Source organism: Antechinus flavipes, chromosome 4 (assembly GCF_016432865.1).
Source record: "Antechinus flavipes isolate AdamAnt ecotype Samford, QLD, Australia chromosome 4, AdamAnt_v2, whole genome shotgun sequence".
Classification (NCBI taxonomy): domain Eukaryota; kingdom Metazoa; phylum Chordata; class Mammalia; order Dasyuromorphia; family Dasyuridae; genus Antechinus; species Antechinus flavipes.
In genome coordinates this window covers 444,582,338-444,608,410 of record NC_067401.1, presented here as the reverse complement: position 1 = coordinate 444,608,410, position 26,073 = coordinate 444,582,338, and the positions used below count along the sequence as shown (strand labels likewise).

The window sequence follows — 26,073 nt, the reverse complement described above, 5'->3', positions numbered from 1 at the left end:
ATATATACATATGCACACACACATATTTGCATGTACATATATATATATATATATATATATATATATATATATAAAATGTATTTTGTAAAAATGTATGTGTGTATATATATGTATTAATGTATACATATATAAAATCGGAACCTGGAAAATGGCCATGGTTCTTCCATGGAATAGGAGAAAGGAGAGATAATATATGACATTGATTGTCACATTTGAAAATCACCTACATTTTCTCTTTTGAGTCTCTTGAAAACCCTGTGAAGTAGATATTGTGATTATCATTGTCCCATTTTACAGATGAGGAACCTGAGTCTCAGAGTTCAGTTAAATGACCTGTTTAGAGGCCGATCAATTAGTCAGATCTCTTCTTGACTCCGAATCCAACACCCCATCCACCAGGATTCACTGCCAATCAAGTGTAACAAGTGACCTGACTTTCCACACCTTTTCCCCCTCCCCAAGCAAACTTCGTAATTCCAGGGAGTATGGAGGGTTGACAACTGGTTAATTCAGGATCCTTGCCCTTCTCAATTCCCGGGACTGAAACAGACTGGAAAGCAGAGGGAGGTAGAGGAGTGGGAGGGGAAGTAGGGGGGGAGGAGGGCGGGGTGGGGTGAAGAGCCTGAATCACGAGTTGAGTGCATAGGGATGGGGTGGGGAGGATGCAGTCACAGCTACCCCTGCGTGACCCTGAGCCTCACCCGCAGCAGCTCGCTGTCCCGGGGCACCAGAACAGAAACCCGAGAAGGCAGGCTACGTCGGGGCTCCCGTCGGTCCTGGGAAGGCTTAGAAGGCCCGCTGGTCAGTCCCCAGCTGGGCAGCCTCCTTTCCCACAGTCCCTGCCCGCGGAGGGTATTCCCAGGCTCTCGGCGCCCCGCTCCAGCCAGAGGGGCTGTGACCCTGGGGCATGGCAGGCCCCAGCTAGACGCCGCTGCGCTGGGCCCCCTCCCCGCGCGCAGTGGCCGCGGTAGATCGCCGCCCTCTTTCCCAGCCCCGGCTGCAGGTAAGCCGCTGCGGGGCCCGCCGTCCCCGCCCGCCGCCCGCGTCAGGTGTTGCGGGAACTCTGCCCGCCCGCCTTGGGGCCGGGGCAGGTGCGCGGGCAGAGAGCCGAGCCTGGCTGTTTAATAAGTAATATCCCGGTCAGGGTCACCAGGCTGGGAGCGCAATGGAAAGGACTGGGACAGGGACTGGCCCAGAATGGGAAATGCAACTTTTCTCTGGTGGTCCTGAGTGCCTGCCTCGGAAAGGTGAGCGAGGGACTAAGGTCAGGGCGGCAGCTGTGTGCTCGCTTGGGCCAGATCCAGAGGAGAGGATCCTAAGGGGACCAGGGGCAGGGAGGGAGTGGGGAAGTGGGGCTAGAAGAGGAAGGATCTTCCCTGGATGCGTCCCCCTACTTTTCACCCCCTCTCCCCTTCCACACACACACCATTGCCTCTCTCCGGGAGCTTCCCTTGTACCCTGCTCATTGCCCCAGCATCTCCAACGAAAGAGATAGTCTCTCTCTCTCTCTACACAGGGAAGTGTTGGTCAACTTGTGATAAACTGTCGGGAAATTGGAGGAAGAAATTACTTGCCATAATATTCCCAGGAGGGGAGCCCCAGGAAGTAGGATCGTAAGTTTGAGAGCCAGAAGAGTCAGTTACCTCCCCCCTCCCCATTTATGGATAATGGGATCATAGCTGGTTGAAATCTCTGAAATCAACTAGATTCATTTTATAGATGAGAAAACTAAGGCTCAGGGAGGTCATGGTAACTGAGCTGGAAAAGACCTCAGATAATTTCTTCTTAGTCCATCTGTGCCCCTCATTTCGCCACTGAGGAAACTGAGACCTGGGGAGATTGAGGTCATTACCCACCACAAAAGGAATTATAGTAAAATCCCCAAACTGAAAGTGTCAGAATTCTATAGTGTTGGAGATTTAAAGCTGGAAAGGACTTTGGAAGGCACCTTGCCCAAAGCTAGGACAGGTAAGAAAGGATTGATGAGAGAGTCCATAACCAGAAAAGTCAAGACACTGAAGATAGTGAGCACCAGAGCTGGGGGTTCATAGCCTTTGATTCCAAATCAAGATACTTATTTTTCATTCCACTCCTGCCTCTACTTCCCAATATGTATGGACTCTGTGATACTGACCACCATAACTGGGTGTCATTGGACAAATCCCCTAAACTGTCCGACCTTACCTGTCTTCAAGGCAACTTAAATTCCATGGAAAGATCATCGACCCCTGAGTCAGAGGACCCCATTCAAATCTTGCTTCCTTTACTTACTTCTTTGTGATCCTGCCAGTCTGTCACAACCTTCTGGATTTCAGCTTTCTTGTCATTAACATGTGGAGTTGGACTACTGGCTGCCTTCCAAGAATCTTTCCAACTTTAAATCTAAGGTCCTCTCAGGGTCCCGTTTACGCCTAAAATCCTCTGAGGTCTCTGAAAAACTTCAAGGAAAACCTACCTTTGACTTCAGTGGGTTGGCTTGTAAAATGAAGAAAGTTTTGTTTTTTAATTTTTGGCTGTAATTTTATAGCATTTCTGCTTGTTTGGTCTTAGCCGGCTTGTTTGGAATACCTTTGGTTAAGTTAGTCTGGATATTTGCAAAGAAAAAAAAGGAAGCTAGAGTTATATTGCTGGTTAAGTGAGACCAATGCTTTTGTAAAAGAGCTATATAAAGAGTGACCTTGGACCCAGGTACTCTGGTATGTGATTTCTACTCTTTATAAAAGCCCTATATGGGAAACAAGTGATTGTGATCGTGTCCACTTTCGTCCTTATTCATCTCAACTAAAATACTGACATTGGAGGTGAAATTCCACTGTCCAGTAATGTGTGTTGGTTTGGCAGTTTTCAAGTGTACCTGATCTCTGAAATGCATCCTCCCACTCCCGCTTGTGGTCCAACTCAGCATCTCTTAAGTCTGGTTCTGCTCGGAGTGGGTGTTTGACAGGCTTCATGTGCACTCTTGCACAGCTAATAGGTATCTAGAGAGTTTGTGGTTTTCAAGGGCTCACAGCTTGCTAGATCTAATGTTTGCGGCCAGGTCTTCAGTCCTCAGCCCTTGTAAAGAGTGCTTTGTGTCTTTCCTCTGGGATAACCTGATGAGATGAACTGAATGTAATTAATTAATTGTGGCTAGCTCATTTTCTCCTCGCTCCTGTGGATTAAAGTTACATGCTGTGTGGTAGGGTTTTTTTACAGCTTAATTTTCTTTTTCTTCTTTTAAAAAAGTGTGTAGGAGGTATAGAGGGCATGAATTGAAATCTGTGACCCTTAGCATAATGGACAAGAACGTCATTATGTAATTTTGTGTCTAGGCCAGAATCGCTCATCACAGAATCACCTTTAAGATTTGTAAGTAAGCTTTTAGAAAAGGACGGAGAAAGGAAGAGAAATTCTAAAACGATAATAAAATGGTCAGAGGCCATCAACTTTAGGAAATCTTTCTTGATTTCTCTCCCCCTCACCACTTTCTCAGTACCTTAGAAGGAGTATTGTGGAAACAAAAGCTTATTAAACACCTACTGTGTGCCAAGTACTTGGCCAAGTTCCTTACAAATATGATCTCATTTGATCTTCACAACAACCTTGGGAGATAGATATTATTATTCCCATTTTACACCTGAGGAAACTGAGGTTAAGTGATTTGTTTAGGGTCACACAGCTAGTTAAAGTCTGAGGCAAGACTTTATCCAATGTGTTACCTAATTGTATCAATTTCTTCTTAGATTATACTTTGTGTTATACTTAACTTTTCTAGAAAGTGTACCTCCCAGTAAATTGTAAGCTCCTCAACTGTTTCCTTTTCCAGGACTTAGGACAATACCTTGCACATAGTAGACCCTTAATATGTGCTTGTTAAATTAAGTCTTTTTCTTGCCATTGGACCTTAATAGCTCTAGAGGAAAAAGTGAGACTAGTGACTTTGTACAGCTCTCCCACACTTGAATCCAACACATTTGCATGCTACAGCATCACTTCCCTGATGTTCTTCAAGAACAAAGGACAGGGGCAACTAGATTGCACAGTGGATGGAGCATTGTCTCTGAAGTCAGGAAGATATGACTTCAAATCTGCCTCAGACATGTAACACTTCTTAGCTGTGCAGTCATGGGCAAGTCACTTAACCCAATTGCCTTGCCAGAAGGAAGAAAGGAAGGAAGGAAGGAAAGGAAGAAAGAAAAGAAAGGAAGGAGGGAGGAAGGAAAGAAGGACATTATAACAACTCATCCTTCTAGGGAGCTGCAAATGAAGAATTTCCTCTGCCAACAAAGATTTGGCACTTAGAGTCTCACAGGATTATCTAGGATGCTAAAAGGCTAAGTGATCTATTGTCTTGGGTAATGCGGTCAGGACTTGATAAAGCCAGCTCTTGAATCTAGACCTTCCTGGGTGAGAATGCCTATTTTTATTTAAGTTCCTTGGAAGAAAAGATTGTCTCATTCTTTGACCAGAACCTGGTATAGTAGGTGATTAATAAAATCTTAGAGTCCAAATCTTTATCCAATATTTTAGACTTCTTGTTGTTTCAGGGTTTTCTTGGCTAAGACACTGAAATGATTTGCCATTTCCTTCTCTGGCTCATTTTACAGATGAGGGAATTGAGGCAACTGGGGTTAAGTGACTTGCCCAGGATCTTTCCTAATAAGTATCTGAGGCCCAATTTAAACTCAGGAAGACAGGTCTTTCTCACTTCAAGCTCTATGTACTATGGTACCACTAGCAAGTCTTCAAAATATGGGGCAGTGGATTGGGACTCAGAAGAAATGCTACTTCTCTTTACTACTGTGACCCAGGCAAGGGGTTTTTAATCTCCCTGGGTCCCAGGTTCTCTTCTGTAAAATAAGGGGACTGGACTATCTGCCCTATAAGGGATCTTCCAGAATTAAATCTCTGGTTTTAAAGCCCCAGGCACCACATGTGGGAGAGAGAAAACTTGTCGGAGCTGGAAGCGTGACAGATATGGAGTTATTCAACCCAGATTCATATCTTTCCTCTGAGGCTAACTATGAGACCCCAAGCAAATCAGTCTGTGAGCCATGGGCACCTCCTAAACAGCTGTCCATTAAGTTATAGCTATAGATGGGTTTCAATCTGTCCCAGACCAGTGTCTGTCTCCTTGATATATTGACCAGAGGGGACGCCAATTCATCTTCTAGATCTGAGGTTAAAGTTGAGATTTATTTCCACCACAGAACAATAGAGAGCCCAGTTTTAGAACTCTAAATAGTGCCTTACATTTGGCACAGATAAGCTAGCAAGCCTTTTTTGAATAAAGGCCCTTAACAAGTACAATGAGTAAAATGAATTGATAACTGAGGAATGGGTGCTTTTTCTTTCCTACAGTACTTTAGGGACAGGTTATAAAGTACCTAGAGATATAATTAGGGTAGGATACCTGGAACTCTGTCTTAAGGCCTCATCCATCATTTGGGACACACACTTCATCCCTTTCCTATGCCCGATAGTTCCCTTACTGAGCTCAACTTCCACAAGTGTCCTGGTCCATCACTGTGCACCCACCATTGCCTCTTCTTGGGAATTGCCCTGAAAAACTATACCCAACATCCTGACACATTGTAGGTATTTATATAATACTCTTCTTTTTCCTTTCCTTCTCTTTCCCCTTTGCCCTCTTCCCTCCAAAGTAATTGGTCCCAAGTGGCAGAATTCCTGGTCACATCTCTGGAGGGGACTCTTTTGGGAAGCATAACTATTCTCTTATTTTAACTAAAGACTGCTTTTTAAAGTAGAAATATCCCTTGCATTTAGTGACTTTTTTGTAGGGAGAAAATTCATTTAACCCAGTGCTCAGTTCAATATCTGAGTGAGATTAGAAAAGCACGGCTTTTATATTAGAGGACATCACTTATTGGATGTGTGCAGATGTATGAAATAGGTTTTGAAAAGACAGTAATTGATTGCAGAAATCAAACCTCTTGTTGAAGCTAGAAGATGGGTTTTCTTTTGCTTTTTTTTAACTACCTGACTTCTACAACGAACACTTTTCATTCTAGAAATGGAAAATTCGGGAATAGTTATAAGTAGCTGTATCTCTCAAGAGGATGACAGTCGCTACAATACTAAGCAACGCACATCAATCTCTCAGGAGCTGCTTTTAGAAGATGAGATGAGAAGAAAACTCAAATTTTTCTTCATGAACCCTTGTGAGAAATTCTGGGCTCGGGGTCGAAAACCATGGAAACTTGTCATACAGATTTTAAAAATTGCGATGGTGACAATCCAGGTAGGCTCTTCGAGGATTAGAGATGATAGGAGCTATTAACAGAAGGATGGGGTTGTAAAAATGAGCCACCACTCAGAGTTTTACATATATAAACTGGGAAGATGTTATAGTATGAAGATAAAGAATATCTGGGTAATAGAGATCTCCTCTCCTGAAATAGAATATTTCTATTCTCCTGAGAAGCAGCTGGGATGGTGGATGAAGGGATCTGGATGATAAGCCAGGAAGACCTGGGTTCAAATACTGATTCTGATACTTAGTTAGAGGTAAGTTCAGGAGCAAGTTCTACAATGAGGATGAGGATATTTGTAGTACCCATCTTGTTTTCGGCTTGTTCTGAGGTTCAAATGAAATACAGTATATAGAAATATATATTTTATATATAGTTTATAATATATATATATTATATATATTATATATATATAGTATGTATAGAAAGTGCTTTGTAAACCTTAAAAAACTTATAAATATCAATTATTAGCATTGTCCTAAATACTTTTGAAAAATGATTTTTTTCATATCTTCCATTTTTGTCATGATTTTTGTTTTTGTTATTTACATAGTTTTCATGCAAGATATTGACTTTGGAAGGGGAGTGTCAGATTTAGAACTCTGATGTCTTTAGAAGAAATCTTAACCATTTCTACATTTGACCCATGAAGAAACTGAGGCTCAAAAAGGGTATTAATTGGCAAAGAAAGTATTCCAAACCAAGAACTCTGACTACAAATTCAGTTAACAGTGTAACATACTTCTCTTTTCATTTTTAATCAAGTTTATCTGAAAGTTTCAAATCAGCGGAAGAAACTGTCACTGACCAATCTACTCCAAACCTAGGGGGAGGTTTAGTCATCATGGATTCTCCTTTCTGTTCCTGTGTGGTTGAATTTCTTAGCAACCTGTGTTTGTAGAGAATACCTGGCACAGGCAGACTGCTTGGATTCATTTAGCCTACTGACCTAAAAAATGCAATTTATGGATGCTTTTTTTGTCTTTATATCACATCCCTGCAACATCTTCATCCAGCATGGTTTTGAGTCATCATCCTATCTTTGGCTGTGTAACTTTTTGCTCTCATTTTAGACTTTACTCTCTTACATACATTCTACAATCCAGCATATGGATCTGCTTGCTATTTCTCAAGCATGATATTCCATCTGCCATTTTTGTACTTTTTCACTAGTTGTGTCTCATGCCTGAGATGCTCTCCTGTATTTCCTAGTTTTCTTTAAGAATTCCCTTAAGTCTCATCTTTTGTAGGAAGTTTTTCCTGATTCCTTGCCAACTCTTTCCATAGATATGGCCCATCATTCTAGCCTATCGAGATCTTTTGGAATTCTGATTCTTCTATCTAAACTATTAGCAATCCCTCCTACTCCATATTATCTCCATATTGGCGTGCCATCTATGTCTTCATTCAAATTACCAATAATTTTGAATATGTTATAAACAAAGATAGCTATCTAAAAATATTCTGTCTAGATCCATTTTCAGATGGACACCCATTCATGCAGTTCCAATAGAATTTATTACTTTGAACTTCTAAGTATTATTGGAGAATTTCTTTATAAAATTGATTGGGAGATGTAGTTGTATTTTTTTTCCTTTAATAAGGTAGAGATCAGAGTTAAATAAGTGCAAACAGAGAAAAACAAAAAGGATGCTTCTCAATGGAAAAAAGTAAAAGTTATATTAATTTAAAATTTTAAAATATAGGTTTACGAGCTGGAAGGAGCCTTGGAGGTCATCTAGTATTAAGCTCTCATTTTACAAGCTAGGAAGCTGAGACTAAACATGTTAATGTTTCTAAATGATAGAAATAGGATTTGAACAGAGTCCAAATCTAGTATTCTTTCTCATAATATCAGGCTTCCTTTTACTTTTGATCTTTTTTCTCTTGATAAAAAGATTGAGTTCATATTTGGGTGTCACAATTTAAAAAGGACATCAACAAACTAGAGAGTGTCCAGGGGCAACCAGGACGTTGAAGAATTTTGAGTCCATGTCATTTGAGGATCTGTTGAATGAAGTGGACATGGTTAACATTATAGAAGAAAAGGGAAGAGAAGGGGGGAAGAAAATAGACATGATAATGGCTTTCAAGTATTGGAAAGGCTATTATGTGATGGAGGGATTGTATTTGGTCTGCTTGGCTCTAACGGATAGAAATGAGAGCAGTGTAAAAGCCAGATAAGAACTAGTATCAGTAAAAACTTTGGAAGAACTTGTCCAAAAGTGTTATAATATCAATAAGTAGTGGGTCCCACCATTGGAAGTCTTCAGTACATCAGATGTCTTGTTGGCAATGTTCTAATGAGTGTTTCATTCATGTCTAGGTTGGAGTAAATGGCCATGGAAGTACAACTCCTAAATATTGTAATTTTCTGAAACTGAACAATTTTCAGTTGTTCAAACAATTTTTAAAATAGACCTGAAATATCTGCCCCATTGATTTCAAGCATACTCAAATGGATCCACTTTTGTTGTATTTTCATTTTAAGATAACTAATATTCAATTTAGTAGAGGGATCCTTCCTGTTTAGCTCACCGTAAATTCTGATGACTCAACTTGACATCGAATAAGATGTATAGAAGTGAGAGCACTGACTCTGGAGTCAGATAGTCTGGGTTGTACCTTCCTCCTCACATTTATTATTTTTTTATGATTTGAGGCAAGTAAGTCACTTCAGTGCTCTTGGCCTGAGGTTCCTCACTGATAAAATGGGAAAGTGATTCAAAATCAATTTTTAACCTTTTAAATGCACTTTGGAAATCTGGTGTAGCCCTTCTGAGAATAATATTTTTAAATGCATACAATGAAATATGTAGGATTTCAAAAGAAATCAATGATACTGCTGGCTTCTGCCTTTGGAAGACCATCTCTAACTCCTGGAATTCACTCCTTTCTAATATTCATCCTAAGAACTTCTATCTCCCTTCAAAACTCAAGAGCCACCTTCAAAACTTTCTAATCCACCCTAGATACTAGTGCCTTCCCCTCCAAAAATATCTTGGCTTAAAATATTTATCTTGTATGCCCTCTGCACATCTTATACTTACATATTAGTCTCCTCTAATAAAACATAAATTTTTGAGGGAAAAAAAAAGAAATCAATGATACTGAAATATATTATCAAGATATCAAAAAGACAAAATTATGGACACCAGGTTAAGAATCTTTGGACTACATGATCTCTGAAATCTCTTTCAGCTTTAAATGAAATTCTTTATATAAATATGTAAGCTTCTTGAAGGCAGGGACTTTCTGTTTGTATCTCTATTTCAAGTCCTGAGTACAGTACACTTCATAAATGCTTGTTTATTGATTGACTGTAAGGCCTTTGATCCTATAAATGCCTTGAAGTCTTAGGGGAAATAAAATGGTTCCTAATAATTAATACCATTCTCCCCATGCCTTTTTCTTAGGCAGTCTTACTTAGTAGATTAAAGAACAGCCTGAGATGTCTAGAGCTAAAAGTTCAAAGAAGTGACCCAATTTCAGGAAATTAATTTAATTCCCCTGTTCTTCCCAGGGTGTTTACAAGGAAAACTAAGAGCAGTTAGTTATTTAGCAAATACATCTTCAAACTTGCATTATGTGCATTTTAGCAGCATCAGGCAAGTGACCTGAATGTAGTTTAAAAGAGCCAGAAAGACTCCATGGTAGGGTTATTGCTATCAAAGAACATAGACATGATCAGATGTTTAGACATAATTTACGTCTTTGTATCAGATGTCTTTAACGCTGGGGCAAGCGTCTTAGCTTACTGGAAGGCAATGCAATCTGGCAATGGAGTGAAAACATTCTCTTAATGCAAAACACCCCAACCCTCTCTTTGGGGATCAAGTAGCTGGCCCCCTTTTTGGAAAGAAACCAACTGGTGGTGTTCTTGTTTCGGTGAGTCCCAAATGAAACTGAAAACAGAAGTCCTGGTCCAACGTGGGCAAGTTCCAAAACCAAAATGATCCTCTCATATTCATTGTCTATATGTTTCCTAAGCATTTTGTAAACCTTAAAGCACTTTCAGGTGTTGTTAATGATGTTGCTTATGTGTCTGCCATTTACTTCAGCACTAAATTTTACTCATATTTCAGTCTTTTCCATCCTTAAAAAGCTCTCACTGGATCCAATTATCTAAGCAAGTTTTCATCTATCTAGCTCTCTCTTTCTCAAGCAAACTCAAGAAAAACCTGGTTGCACTCATTGCTTCCACTTCTTCACCTCTCAACTGAAGCTGCTCCCCCTCCAAGTTATCAGTATCTCTTAATTACCAAATTTGATGATATGTTCTCAGCCATCTTAACCTTTTTGCAACCTTTGACGTCACTGACCACCTTTTTCTTCTGGACATTGTCCTCTCTAGGTTTTTGTGACAATACTCTCTAGATTCCCTATCAGAGCACCTTAGTTTCCTTTGTCAGATCACTCCCCTTAACTGTGGGCATATGCTAAGCCTGGGCTCCTTTTATTTCTGTCTATTAACTCTCCTTTATTGTCCTCATCAATCCCCATTGGTTCAATATTCCTATGCAGATGACTCCAGTTCATTATTCATCCCTACTTTCTCTGCTGAATTCTAATACAAAATGATCAATTCTTATTGGACATTTTGAACTAGATACCCATTAGGTATCTCAAACCCAGCTTGTCTAAAACAGAATTCATTATCTTTTCCCCAAAATGCATCATTTCTCCCAAATTTTTCTCTTTCTGTTGAGAGTACCATCATTCTTCCAGTCCACTCTACTTTGCAACTTTGGGGTCATCCATGATTTCTTATTCACCTTCATTCCTCCCATTCAGTAGGTTTCCAAGTTTTATTGACTCTACCACCAGTTTGAGAAGCATCCATTCCCTTCTCTTCATGCAGATGCTCATCACTTTTTGCCTTATCTATCACTGTAGCTTCTCCTGATTTCAAAGCTCCCCTTTCGCCAATCCATCTTAAATACAGGTCCTAAAGTGATCTTAAAGTATATCTTAAAGTATGACCCTATCATTTACATGCTCAACAAACTTCATTGGCTCCCTATTGGAGAGAGCAGAGTACTATGATGTGTAAGGCATTGGAATTAGTCAGAAAAACCTGCTTTAGACACCTACTTGCTCTGTGTCTCTGGACATCCTTAACATTCTCTGCACTCTGATTGCTTCAGCTAAAGACTGAGAGGTAGAACTAGATGATCTCAATGCTTCTCTCTACTTCCAAGACTATAATCTTATGACTTCTAGGATCAAACATAAGCTCTTTTGTTCATTTAAAGGCTTTTACAATCTGGCATGAATTTAGCTTATGTTCTACACACCTGCCCTTCACACTTTTTAAAGTCTGCAATTCCTGTATGATGTTCCATCTTCCATCAATATGTCTTTGTGCTTGACTATTCTCCATCCCTCCTCAGCCCGTCTCTTAAAATCCATTTTTTCATTCAAGAATCAGATCAAATACTTCTTTTACCTGAAGCCTTTTGGGATTCCTTCAAGTTTCTAATGTCTTTATACCAAGTAACTTTTGTTTCTTATTTTTATGGATATCCATGTTATTCCTCCTTCCCTCCCCCATCACAGAATGTAAACATTTTAAGGGCAGAAATATTTCATTTTTGTCTACATCCCCAGTCCCTTGAGGATATTCCCCAACACACAGTAAGTGCTTGATAAATTCTAGGAATGTCTCCACACATAGTAGGTGCTCAATAAATGCTTGTTGATCGATATTCTACTTTGTATTAATGTATAATCAGTCCATAGTTGAGCAATAAAATCACCAGACCCTTAATAGCCAAAACCTCATATTTATGCTACTTTTGTATATTGGTGCTGTTCCCCGACTCCACTTCTCAGCCACCATTGACAAATATTCAACTCCCTCAGAAAGTCCCTTAAAATTTTTAGGATCTGTAATTTCATTGGTAAAATACAAATTCAGATTACAAGCTTGTAGATATTTCCGAGAGATTGTCTGAGGCCCTAAAAGGTCAAGTGGCTTGCCCCTGATTACCCAACTGATAAGTGTCAGAAACAGTGCTTGAACCAGGACCATGCTCCTTGTCAAATGTTAAAATGCCTGCTATATTGAATTCAACCTAGGCAAAGCCTTGTTCCTGGAAATAAGACATTCATATTCATCAAAACTAAATATTTAGCATTTATGTAATGCTTTAGATTTGCAAAGCACTCTACAATTTTTATTTCATTCTGTCCTCATAACTCTGGGAAATAGGTGCTATAGTTACTCTCATTTTTCAGATGTAGAAACTAAGGCAGACAGAACATAAGTTAACTTAAGAGGTTAAGATTTGAACTCAGGTTTTCCTGAGTGGGGTGCTTTATGTACTGTGTCACCTTAGGTCCTCAATGAACACATGGAAAGCAAAGTTAAAAGTTTATTGCATGTACCTGTCTTGAGATAGGTAGGTTGCCTTGGAAGCAGTAAGCTTCTTTTAACAGCATCTGTTTGTTTTCCTTCTTTAAAAGCTGGTTGTTTTTGGGCTGAGCAATCAGATGGTCGTTGCCTTCAAGGAAGAGAACACAGTAGCCTTCAAACACCTCTTCTTGAAAGGGTACACAGACCGAATGGACGATACTTATGCTGTGTACACACAAATGGATGTCTACGACCAGATTTTCTTTGCTATTCAACAGGTCAGTGGATGAGCATGATCTTGGGGGAAGTGGTCTGGAAAAGTGATAATGGCATATGAAGTTTTCTTTCAATTGTAGAAGAACTGCCATCTCAGCTTAGAGCTGTTAATATTGCCTACTTGGTCTACTTCGTTGTTTCAAGACATCTGGGATTTCTTTGCGATGGCTACTTCCTCTGATAACAGAGAGAGAGTCCTACAGTATAATAGCACCAGTGAAATATTGGTAGAAAAGTATTGTATTTGAAGTTAGGGGACCTGAGTATGAATCCTGCTTCTGGTACATACTGTATATGTGACCTTGGCAAGACTTTTCCTATTTGGGTCTCAGTTTCCTCAAAAGAAAAATTAGGGGGTTGGATTAGACACCCTTCAATATTCCTTCTGGTTCAAGGGCTATATAATTCTATGATCATGGGATTAAGTGCTTGGCACATAATGGGTATTGAATAAAGTTTATTGATTAATTGATAGGACTAAAGACTGAAAGAGGCAGAGTCAGACATTCTCTGACCTTCTCATTTTATCTGTGAGATAGAATGATAATTCTAGTACTTCCTGCACAGGCTAATTGTTAAGGTCAAATGAAATAAGGCAGCTTGTAAACCTTAAAGTCTCATAAAAATGCCAATTTAGAAATAATTATTGATTTTTAATTGCTTAGGTTTTACCTGAACCTACAATTTTATTGGCATAGAAAAATATTGGGAAGTGCAAATCTATGTCTTATCTTTTTTTAAATTTTCCACTATTTTTAAAAATAAATTTTAAATTTTTTTTCAGTGAACAAAAATCTAGTTTCTTTCCTTCTCACATCCTACCCACTGGGGGGAAATTCAAAAAAACCTCTTTAATAAATGTCCATAGTCAATCAAAACAAATTCCCACATTGGTCATGGTAAAAAAAAAAAAAATAGTGTAAACTGAGTTCATCACTTGTCTTAGGAGCTGGGTAACATTTTTCATTATTGATCTTCTAGAATCATGATTTGTCATTATGTTTATCAGAGTTCTGGCAAAGTGATTTTGCCTGGGGTCACACAACCAATAGGTTGTAAAATGGCCCAGGATAACCGGCTCCCAAGACCAGCTCTTTAACCATAATGCCATATTTCCTTTCTGTTGTCATTATTATTTAGGATGCTCATACAGGAAGGTCTGAAAAGCTTTGTGATGGTATCACTGAAACTTGCTGCATTTGAAATTAGGGAACTTAGGTTCACATCTCAGCTCTGCTTCTTTCTCACAATGTACTCCTAACTATGACCTTGATCTCCGGGACTCAATTCCCATATCTGTGCTAACCAACCAATCAATCAACCAACCAATCAGTATTAATTAGCTCCTACCTTCCAGGACTGTGCTAAGTGATGTAAACTGTAAGAACTAGACGAAATGACCTCTAAGATTCCTTCCAGCTTTAAAGCTATGATCTTATGAATAATTTTACCCCAAGATGTTAAATCTAATTGCCAAGCACAGCTCAGTAGTTGGCTTCTCATATGGTCTGTAATTGAAAGCTGAATTAGGCACCATGGACACATCTTGGGATCCATGCTATTCCATGGTATCCACTTCTCCCAAAGCTTCCAAATTAATGATTTACTCTCTCAGTCACCCTGAAAGTGTTCTTGAAACCAGATTGGCCCCACCTGGAGTTAGTGCTGCAGTACAGATTTAGAAACTTTCACAGATGGTCATCAATAAGTCACTGCAGTAACAGTACATAGTTGATTAGAGTTAATCTACTTGGACTTAAGATGTCAAGCTGCCAATGAAGGCAAGGGCCTCTTTGGTACCATCTTGGATGCTTTTCCCCCAGCACCACTTTTTTGCAAAGTAAAAAAGAAAACAAGTTTGAATACTTGTGGATAGTCAAAGGAACTTTAGACTCTACAGAAAAAGGCCCATAGCAATATGTGTCAAGAAATTTTTCCAGAGTTTTGAGCTTCTACCTTCAAGGAGTTGAGTATATTTTTTTTATCTCAGTGCATGGTTCTTTATTTTATTTTGGTATTGTGGTGCTTTTTTTCAGCCTTGATAAACCTATGGGATTCTTCTCAGAATTATCCTTCTTAAAGGCATAAAATACTAATCTTCTACTACTTTAAGACAGAAAGATTGTAAAAAAAAAAAAAACAAAAAAACAAAAAACATTAACCCAATCTCATTATCAACAATGTGCTTCAGATACTGCACTTTTGAAAAGAGGGGAACTTTTGAAAAAAGGGGGCGCTCTGGTTCTCCTCAAATCATTGTTTATTAATAATCATTTCTATCCATACTCAATGAAAAAATCAAGCAACTATTCTTGACAGTTTTTATCTGAAATTAGAGGCTTACTTGATGCTCTACCAAATTTCACATTTTGATATTATGTTCTATTCTAGATATGCTTAAATTGTGTTCTGTACTAGGTACTTAACCCTGCTTAGCCTAGCAAATATTGAATGTTTTTGAATACATTAACAAATTTCGCAGAATGGAACAGATAACCATTCCGAACCACCAAAATGATACTCCTTGAGCATGGGTCTTATTATGTTGGTCCCAATTGAAACTGACTTCTCGGATCAATAATTTAGGGAATTGTTCTTTCATTTGTTTTTATCTGAAACATACAATCTTTAGATTAGATTTTTACTACAATAGTAAATGAAGTCTCTTCTAGTACTTTATAAATTATTTGAAATTCTGTACATTGTCACTGCATATACCTCTTCTTTCCTAATTTATCCTGAAAAATAATGATAAGAAATATATGCAGTGACTGAGAGAAATGAACTAAAACCAGGAGGGAAAATGGATAAAAAGTGTGTTTCTGAAAAAGGCACCAACATCCTTTTCCCAATCCCCCAGGCTCACAACCCTGCACACAAGCAGCTCAGGCTATAGGGTCAATCTTCTCACTTGACTGAAGCAGCAGTGGGTTTCAGCAGCTCTGTGGGTATCTTTTTAAAGGACACAACTGCTCACCTCTTGTGTGAGGAAGGGACTAGAAAAAGTACCCTAGAAATTATCTGCTTTACCCAGCCTAACTCTGTCCTGCTTATCTTGGCATTCAGGGATCCCGCCTGTGGTCCAAACACAAAGAAATGTACAAAAATTTTTTCAAAGATGATTCCACTCACCATTGGTACATGAGATGTACACTTGTTTATGGAGATAAAATCCAGTAGAGCTGGAAGATAAACAGCTCTTGTTGAGAGAGAACTCAGTAGGTATCACATTCAAATAACAGTCTTAAGTGAATTAAAGCTGGCAAATGAGTTCTGGATTTTCTGGAGTGGCTACAATGAAGGGGAGTATAAGAAGCTGGTGTAGGTTCTGTAATCAAAATTAATTAGTCAAGAAACTTGTATGTCTCCCCAAAGGAGTGAACAATAGGCTAATGATAATACAATTGCCACTTGTAGAAAAGTGCCATCATTATCAGTGCTTATGCTCCCACCATGACAAACCCTGATGAGGTCAAAGAAAAATTTTATGAAGACTTGGAAATCCTTGTCATCAATGTGCTAAAAGATGACAAGCTTGTAATTCTAAGTTACTTTAATGCCAGAAGGGACATAGACTGAAACATGTCAGGGAGTCTTTGGGAGGAATGGAGTCAGAAATAGCAATAGCAACAATTACTTACTACTGAAGATTTGAGCATCCCTTGACCTTCTCACCACCAACAATTCGTCTATTTGCCTAAAAGCAATAAAAGTTTGTGGATTCATCTTTGAAGCAAACATTGACATTTAATCAGCTATGTCATTGTAAGAAGAAGAGGCAGATAGGATGTGAGAGTGATGTAGGTGATAAACGGCACAGAATGCTGGACCAACCATAGACTTAGCCTCTCTAAGCTAAACAGTCGTATTCAGCAAAAGGAGTGCCCTCAAGACAACACAGCTACCAGAATTCTTAATGTCAGTGGATTAGATTGCTTCTCCATGTGTAACAGTTAGTTGCTAACTTAGAGAGAGCTAAGCCAGTACACTTTTGGTAACAGTGGAGCAGAAAAGGAATGAGCAGCTTTCAGAGATTTGATGAACATTTACTCATTTAGGTCAGAATACTCATAAACATCAAAACTGGTTTAACAAAAATGATGGAGAGATTCAGAAGCTGCTAAATTAAAAACAAAAATTCCACAGGGTTTACCAGGAGGATAGTATGTCCAGTATTGTGTTTAACTCCATCAAAAGTAAAGTGCAAGCAAAAGATGTAGATGAGAGATATAGCATTGTTGGTTCAGTAAGAAGGTAGATGAAATTCAGTTTTATGCTGATAGTAATAATCCAGAGTACTTATATGATACCTTGAATTATATCTAGCATTCTAAGGGCCAAAGACCTATGGTGCATCTCAATTACTCAGCACTGATGGAATCACATTGATTAGTGATAAGGACATGATTCTAGAGAGATGGATTGAACACTTCCATAGTGTTCTCAACAGACCATCATCATTCAATTCTAAAGCCACTGACCATATACCTCAAACTGAAGTTGATACTTCTCTAGCCAAATTTCCAACTGAAGAAGAGGTTTTGAATGCCATAAGACTCCTCTCATATAGCAAAGCACCTAGTGCTTATTCTATTCCAGTTAAGATTTACAAGGTATGTGTGCGTTGGGGAGGATGGTTTCCATTGCTCATACAAAAATTGACTGAAGTCTTCGAGGTTGTGTACAAGAGATTATTCTTCTGAAATTTAAGTATGCTTCCATCATACATCTCTGTAAAGGAAAGGAAAATAGACTGTCCTGTGATAATCAGAGAGGTCTCTCTATTAATCATTGTTGGAAAGATTCTTGACAGAGTCCTCTTTAATAGGCTGATCCTTTACCTGGAAGATGGTCATCTACCTGAGAACATCACTATGGCTTCAGAAAGGGCTCAAGAAGAATCGACATTGTAACAAATCCAGGAGAAATTCTAGAAACAGAACAGAAATCTGTACACAAAGTTCACTGATCAAAGCCTTTGATACTGTTAATTATTAGGATTAGTGGAAGATCATGGCAAGATTCAGTTGCTCTGTATTATACACCACTTCCATGATGTCATGCTTGCATGATTCTGGATAATGGATGATGCCCTCATGTTTTTCAGTCACCACTGCAGTGAAGCAAGACTGTGTGTTTGTTCCTGTGCTTTTTAAGATGATATTTTCAGCAATGTTGTCAGATGCTTTTAACGAGTATGAAAATGGTATCAAAGTCAGCTATTGCACTAACAATAATTGTTTAACTTGACAAAGCTACAAATCAAGACTAAAGTGGAGGGAGAGTTGGTTGGTATGTGACTTTTTGTTTGCAGATAATTATATACTCAATATAGTCTCTGTGGCTGAAGCAAGACAAAGTGTGGATTGATTCTCTGCCATTTGTGCTCAATTTGAGCCAAGAAAATAGAGATTCTCTACTGACTGGCACCATACCATCCATCTTTGAAACCATCATTTACAGCAAATGGAGAAATTTTGAATGCTATGATAAGTTCACTTACTTTGGAAGTACACTTTAGAGGAATGTACACATAAATGATGAGGTTGATGTGCACATTGCCAGAGCTAGCTCAGTTTGGAGAGGCTGTGAAGGAAAGTGTGAGAGAGAAGAAGTTTTAGACTGTCTAACAAATTGAAGGTCTATAGAGCCTTTTGCTGATCTCAATATTGTATGCGTATAAAATCTGGACAGTATACCAGCTCGATGCTAGGAAAATGAATCCCATTTATTTGAATTGTCTTAGGAGGATTCTGAAGATCTTTTGGCAAGATAAGGTACTGGACACTGAGATTCTTCTTTGGACTGAACTGCTAAACATACAAACTTTACTGTAAAGAGCCCAGCTCTACTGGACTGGCCACATTGCTAGAATGCGAAACATACATTTACCTATAAGACTGTTTTATAGAGAACTCACATAAGGCAAGAGCTTACACGAAAGTCAGAAGAAGCAATACAAGTATAATTTTAGGGTTTCTTTGAAGAACTTTGGAGTAGTTGTGAGAAATGGGAGACACGAACACAGGATCATTCAGCAGGTTTGCCTGCATCAAACAAGGTGCTGTGCTTTACAAGTGAAGCAGAATTGCAGTAGCTCAAAAGAAATGTGAGATGTGCAAATTGAGAAACATCGCCACTCCTAATGTTCACACAGGCTATTTGTACCCACACTGTGGCGTAGCCTTCTGAGCTCATATTGGTCACAGTCAGACACATTGTACCTTGATCCCAGCACTCTAATGTCATTTTGATCTTCATTAAGCATGAAGGAGAACAACCATCTCTTTATTTGATTTTTGTTCCTACCAACGGTTACCTCTAAGAAATCTTAGAATATAGCAGGTATATACTTAATATGTAAATATCCATAGATGGTAAAAGATACCCAGATCCTATACACTCCAGTTAAAAAAGATATATTTAGTACAGCACAGCTTTTATTTCACTTCACAGAATATGCAGAAGATACATCAAGGATTCACACTCCCTAAACAATCATGATTCTAATCTAGGAAATCCACATTGTGCTTTCCCTTCTGACAGATTGCTGTAGAGATGAATAGACTCAAAGCACCATTCTGGACTCCCTTTGGAAAGAAAACAAAATTCAGGTTTCTGGAAGGGTAACCACTTTCCCATCAGACCTCCCCTGTCTGAATAACTCATTGCTGCAATAGCACAAGTCCAAGTCTATTCCTCCTTATTATTGCTTAGTTCCTTTTACTACTCTTCCAGCTCTAGATCATGTGCTCAATTCAGACTTCACCAGCTTGACTCCTAGTTTGGTCTAGTCCAGTGATTTATCAGTGGGAGAATGTCCAAGGGTTATGGTAGAGGGATAAAAGCCTGGATTAGTTAAGGAGACTCATAGTCTTTTTGTTGTTGTTGTAACGCACCTCACATCTTTCATCTTTCCTTTTTCTTTTTGGTTCTAGTATGTACAGCTCCAAAACATTTCGGTTGGAAATCACGCCTATGAAAACAGGGGAGCTAAACAATCCACCATGGCAATCTGTCAACAGTTCTACAGGCGAGGCAGCATCTATCCTGGAAACGACACCTTTGATATTGACCCAGAAATTGAAACTGGTGACCATTTCCCATAAGCCGACACTTTAATTTTTTTCAAGTTTTGTATTGGACTTTAAAAATGACAGAATCGTAGTCTCATCCACTCTGTGCCTGATCGAGAATACCCTCTAAAATATATCTGACAAATGGCTTTCAAGCCTTTTCTTGAAGATGATTTGGTAAAAGGGAAACTTTTAGCTCAATGTTTCCTAACATTACACCTGAATTTGCCTTTTGACAACTTCTATCCATTTTCTCCTTCATGTTCCATCGCTAAGATGAGCAGAGCAAGTGCATTCTCTTTCTAATGACTTTCCTTCAAGTGAACTTGAAGATACATATCATGTTACCCACTAGCCTTCTCATATTCAGGGTAAAACGCCCCAAATGCATCAGTCAATATATAATGAACTAGAAGTCATCCAATCAAAGTACATTTTTAGTAAATGTGGATTCTGCATCCGGTACTGTATTAAGCACTAGAGATGCTAAGAAAGACAACACTGCCATTCCTATGAGGAAGACAGCGTGTAAATAATTAGGTAACACAAGAGAAGTGGGGAAAGTAAATATGATCTCATCTTTGAAGGGAAAGCTCCCTTTAGGATGTGGAAATTGAGCTGACACTTGAAAGAATGTGGAAAAATTAATAGGTGGAAGTGAGGATGGGGAGTGTTTCAGGCATGGAGGAGAACAGCCAGTTCAAAGATATGGAGGCTGGAAATGAAGTCTCATGTGCCAGGGATTAAAATATGAGAAGATTGGAAAGAGACCAGATAGTAAAGAACTTTAAATACCAAACAGAATTGGATCCTGGAGGTAATAAGCAGCCATTGGAGTTTAATGAGTTGAGGGAGGAATGGTAATATAATCAGAGTTATATTTTAGGAAAATTACTTTGGCAGTTGAGCAGAAAATGAATTGGCATCAGGAGCAACATGAAGCATGGACACTAATTATAAAGATGTTTTAGTAGTCTGGGTAGGAGGCAATGAGGACCTTGATAGTGGTGACTGTGTGAGTGTAAGGATGTTTGAAGACAGCAATGACAAGATGGGGTAATAGATAGATTGAGCACGTGAGATGAGTTTGAGTGAAGTTTCAAGAATGACATTAATGTAGAGAGTCCACATGATTGGAAGGATGATGGTTCCCTTGACAATAAGAGGGAACATGGAAAGAGGAAAAGTTTAGAGAGAGAGATAATGAACTCTGTTTTTATATACATTGAATTCAAGATACTCATAGAACATCTAGTTTGAGATATCCAGAAGGCTGTTGGTAATGTGGGACTGAGTAAAAGGACTAGGGCTGGATATACAGATCCAGGATTATCTGCATAGAGCATAATGAGATCACCAAGTATGCTACTATCAAAGAAAAAGAGAAGGGAACCCTGGATAAAGCCTTGAGGAAGACTCATGACTCATGGATATCATGTGGATAAACAGTCAATAAAGGAGACTGAGAAAAAGCAGTCATGGGGGGACAAATTAGGAGAAAACAGTGTCTTGAAAACCTAGATAAGAGAGTATCCAGGAAGGGAGGATAATGAGCAGTATCAGGTGTTACAGAAAATTTAAGAAGGATAAGAATTGAGAAAAATCTGTTAGATTTGGCAACTTTTCTTAAAGGTAAATTTGGAGAAAGCTGGTTAGTTGAATGATGGAAGCCAGATTGTACAGGATTCAGAAACCAGTAAGATGAGAAGAAATTGATGGCTTTTTCAAGGAGTTTGACCAAGAAGGGGAAGATTGATATGGGACAATAACTAGAGAGTAAGGTAGGATCAAATGAGGAATTATTTTTATTGTTAGGAGAAATAGGAGCAATTTTGAAGGCAGCAGGTTGCTGTCCTTTAGATATTTTCCAGCTTATTTGTGTTTTCTTTAAAATGATATGCTTAGGAGCAGCTAGATGGTGTAGTGGATAGAGCACCAACCCTGAAGTCAAGAGGACCTGAGTTCAAATCTGGCCTCAGACACTTAATACTTCTTAGCTGTGTGACTCTGGGCAAGTCAATTAACTCCAATTGCCTCAGCAAAAAAAAAAAAAAAAAGACGTGTTTAGAACTGAACATGATATTCCATATATGTTCTAGCTAGGGTGCAGCCTACCCATCATGTCCTATGTTCTCTTTCTTTTTTTTTTTTTTTTTTAATATACTACAAGACTATTACTTGACTGCTGTATCTCATTGTTGACTCACTTTAAGCTTGCAGTCCTCTAAGATTCCCAGAACTTTTTCAGAAAAATGTCAGCTAAGTCACATCTCTCTCATTTTGTCCTCCTAAAGTTAAATTTTGTATGTCCAAATGGATGGATTTATATTTATCCTCATTAAATTTGACATTGTTTCTTACTTGTCTCATAACCTGCAAAGATTTCTTTTGGCTTCTCATTCTATTATCTATTCTGTAAATGCTTCTTCCTAGCTTTAGATCATCTGAAAAATTGATAAGAATTGCTTTCATGCCTTTATTCAAGTTATTAATAAAAATTAACCAAATAGAGAATAAAGCATAGATCTTTGCGAAACTTCCCTGGAAATCTCTTTCTAACTTGATATTGAAGTATATCTATTCTTTTAGTGGTCCTTCCTAGTTTTAAATCACCTAAAAATTTGATAAAATTCTTTCATGCTTTTATTCAAGTTACTGATAAAAATGTTAACCAAATAGAGAATCAAGCAGAGATTTTGGGGGAACTTCACTGGAAATCTCCTAAGTTGATATTGAAGTATTCCAACTATTATTTGATATCTACCAAGTTGATATTGAATTGTAGAGTCTGGACATTAGATGACTAAATGTATATTGTTGCCTTGTCAATATCAACCCATCTTTTCCCCAAGAATAGCACAAGAGATTATTAAAACCTCAATTCAAATCTTACTGAATATCAATTATTTTTAGTCACTTTTGATTCTGTGACTCCAGTTAGGGTTTTAGTAAATGTACCAAAGTACTCTGCCATTTCTTTCTCCGGATGATTTTAAAAATGAAGAAGATGAGGTCAGTTTTCCAAGGTTCACAGAGTTAGCAATAAATATCTGAAGCCACTTTTCAACTCAGAAATCTTCTGGACTCCAGACTTGGTGCTCTACACACTAGGGTGCCACCTGGTGGCCCTGGCCAAACTGCTAATCTTGTCAATGAGAGGAAACAAAGTCTGACATGATCTGTACTTGCTGAAGTCCTCGTTTCTTAACAATCACAGCTTACTTTTGAGGCGCTCACTAACCAGCTTTAATGCTACATCTTGGAATTTTCCAGAGTAGAAATCAAACTTACTTAATTTCCCTTTTTTTGCATATTGGGACAACTTTTGTCCTTCTCCAGTCCTAATTTTTTTGTTGTTGTTGTTATTTGTAATTTTTGAAGCATTACTGAAAGTAGTTCATAAACCAGTATAATCTTACACTTACTAAATGTATTTTAGACAGAAAATAGAGTAATTTACACATATGTCCCCATCCTTGAATCCCTAGTATGCAAATTTGTATCCTCATTATTTAGCAGGTGCTTTATAATGTTTATTGCCTGAAGGACGGAGACAATATGATAGTTCTGTTAGATTTTCTATGTAGAGATGGTTTATTTATCTATCCATCTTTATTTATTTACTTATCTATTTGTTTGTTTGTTTTGCCAGTGGCTTGGTTGCAGACTTAGCTTCCGTGGTAATAAGGTTTGTAGGAAACTCAAGTCATGAAAAATAGCTAACATGTAATATGATGGATCCAAAATTCTACCAATAGGTCAGAATAATGGGCAAATCTAAGATATCATTCACTAGGGATAAATGTTGAATTCTACACTTAAGATTAAGAAGGGAACTTTCACAAATTATAATCTGGAGAAGGTGCAGCTAGAGAGAAGTTGGCCTGAAAAATAAGAGCGGGAAAGGAAGCATAATATAGTAGAGAGTTAGCCACAGGAATAAGGCAATCTGTATTCTAGTCCTACCACATACTGGTTATGTAACTTTGAGCAAATCATTAGTTTCTTATTGTCCTAGGTACCTCTTTATAACCTTCAGTTGTAAATATTTGCTTCTCCATAGTGGTAGTTATTTCCTCACCAGGAATTGTCTGTACCAATGGAACTACAGAGCAAAAAATAATATTTTTTAAAAAACTAATAAGATTATCACTTTATTTTGGTAAGACAAGTCTGTATTTTTTATATTTAATTTTATTTTCATTTTTCCCAATTACATGTAAACAAAAATTTTAAACACTCATTTAAAAAAAAATTTTGAGTTCCATATTCTTTCCCTCCCTCTCCTTGGGGAGACAAGCAACTCGATAGAGATTATACATGTAGAGTCATGCAAAACAAGTCTATATGTTTAAATAGATACACAATATCTGGAATCTCTATGGGTGATTCCAAAGGCATCTACCCTGGAGTGTTTCTCCTAATATATTCAGATGAATATTCAATTTTGGTTCATTCGAAGCCTCATTAAAAGTTTAATGGCAAAGGAAGATTCAGAGTTCAAGAATGAGGATTCTGTCATCAGTTAACTAAGCTTTGTCTTCAGCATTAGTTCTTAGCTCCTTCATTTGTGGCAAGAAATTAGAGAAAAGTCCCATCTTTAGCATCATCCTTAATTTTGCTCCACATCGAACTCTGTTGAATGGTTGGTCATGAACAAATCCTCAACAAAAAACATCAAAAGAGGGAAGATCTCTTAATGAACTACTTAACAAATCTCTTGGAGTCCTTTTCAAATTATTTTGCATTTGAATTTGTTTCCTAGACAGGTGTGTTCATTTTGTCAGATAAAAAATCATACTCTCTATTTGAGAGAGTAATAAAATGGGCAAGCCATTCTTTCTGTAGTGCTCCAAATTTTGCCTGTGATCAGGTAGAAAACTGAAGCAGCTTTTCGCTGAATTTCTTTTTTTCTTTTTCAGGACAAAAACTAAGAATTTAAGATTTTAAAGATTGAGTCACTTTGTATTTGTCTAGATTTAACTGTATCTTTATAAATGCTCAAGAGGTTGAGATTTTTAGGTTTGTGTTTCTTAAACATTCAGTTTTCCAGCATTTAGTAAGCACTATGTGCCAGGCTCTGTGTTAGGTGTTGGAGATACAAGGCAAAAAAAAAAAAAAAAAAAAAAAAAAAAAGCTTACATTTAATGGAATGGAGGTGGAAGAAATATATACCTATTAAACATATAAAATAAATCCAAGATGATTTTGGTCATTATGAATAACAATATATTTTAAAATATTTAATAAATAATTAGGTGGTTCAGTGGGCTTGGAAAAAGGAAGACTTTTCTTCATGAGTTCAAATCTAGCCTCAGATACTTAGTAGCTGTGTGACCCTGGGCATTTACTTAACCTTCTTTGCCTTACTTCCTCATCTTGTAAAATGGGTTGGTTGGAGAAGGAAACTGGCAAATCTGTGTCTAGAAAACCAAAAATTGGCAAATTTCTTCCAAGGAAACTCAAAATGATGTCACAAAAAGTCATACATGACTGAAATAACTCAACAATGTTTGAAAATAACAATATTTATAAAGCAGTTTTACCAAGCACTATATACATGTTAGGTCATTTGATGAGCAGTTCATTGGCTTCTAGTAATACTTTCTCTCTTTGTTCTTTCACATCAGATTGTTTTTATGTAGATCCTATGCAGCCCTTTAATATAAGAACATTAGAAGAAATGAAACTCAACTTCACTCTGGACTTCCACAGGTGAGGGGGACCAATCCAATTCCCTCTCCCTTTGGTAGACTAAGTTTGCACTCATTTAAAGTAATTCATCATGCCTTCCAGGCTCCTGTCTATAGAGCTGCGGTTTAAGCTGAAGGCCATCAATCTTCAGACTGTCCGTCACCATGAGCTCCCTGACTGTTATGATTTCACCCTGACTGTGAGTATGAGCTGGGCTCAACTTGTTTTTTGTGGATCAGAACCAGATGGGGTAATTATGTAGCTTATGGGGGACATTGTCCTTCAAAAGGGCAGAGTAAATGATCATTGGCTCTCAAAGACTGATAGGCTGCCATTTTAGGACGTCTGGTATTGTTAGCTTGTTCTTAAAGGCTTGTTGTTTTCTATCTTGTAAAATAGCCAGAACCAAGTTTGGTTT

The 26,073-nt window shown here is 38.1% G+C and overlaps 1 protein-coding gene across 1 annotated transcript in view; it reads left to right on the top strand.

Annotated features, from left to right (window-relative positions):
- The first annotated feature begins 6,011 nt into the window (after positions 1 to 6,011).
- The window catches only part of MCOLN3 (mucolipin TRP cation channel 3), a 41,537-nt gene continuing 21,475 nt past the window's right edge, over positions 6,012 to 26,073 (top strand). Inside the window, exons 1-5 of the mRNA XM_051999213.1 lie at positions 6,012 to 6,241; positions 12,720 to 12,887; positions 19,824 to 19,977; positions 25,592 to 25,676; positions 25,758 to 25,854. Coding sequence (XP_051855173.1) covers positions 6,014 to 6,241; positions 12,720 to 12,887; positions 19,824 to 19,977; positions 25,592 to 25,676; positions 25,758 to 25,854 — 732 coding nt within the window. The 5' untranslated portion in view covers positions 6,012 to 6,013. The remainder of the gene's footprint in view (positions 6,242 to 12,719; positions 12,888 to 19,823; positions 19,978 to 25,591; positions 25,677 to 25,757; positions 25,855 to 26,073) is intronic.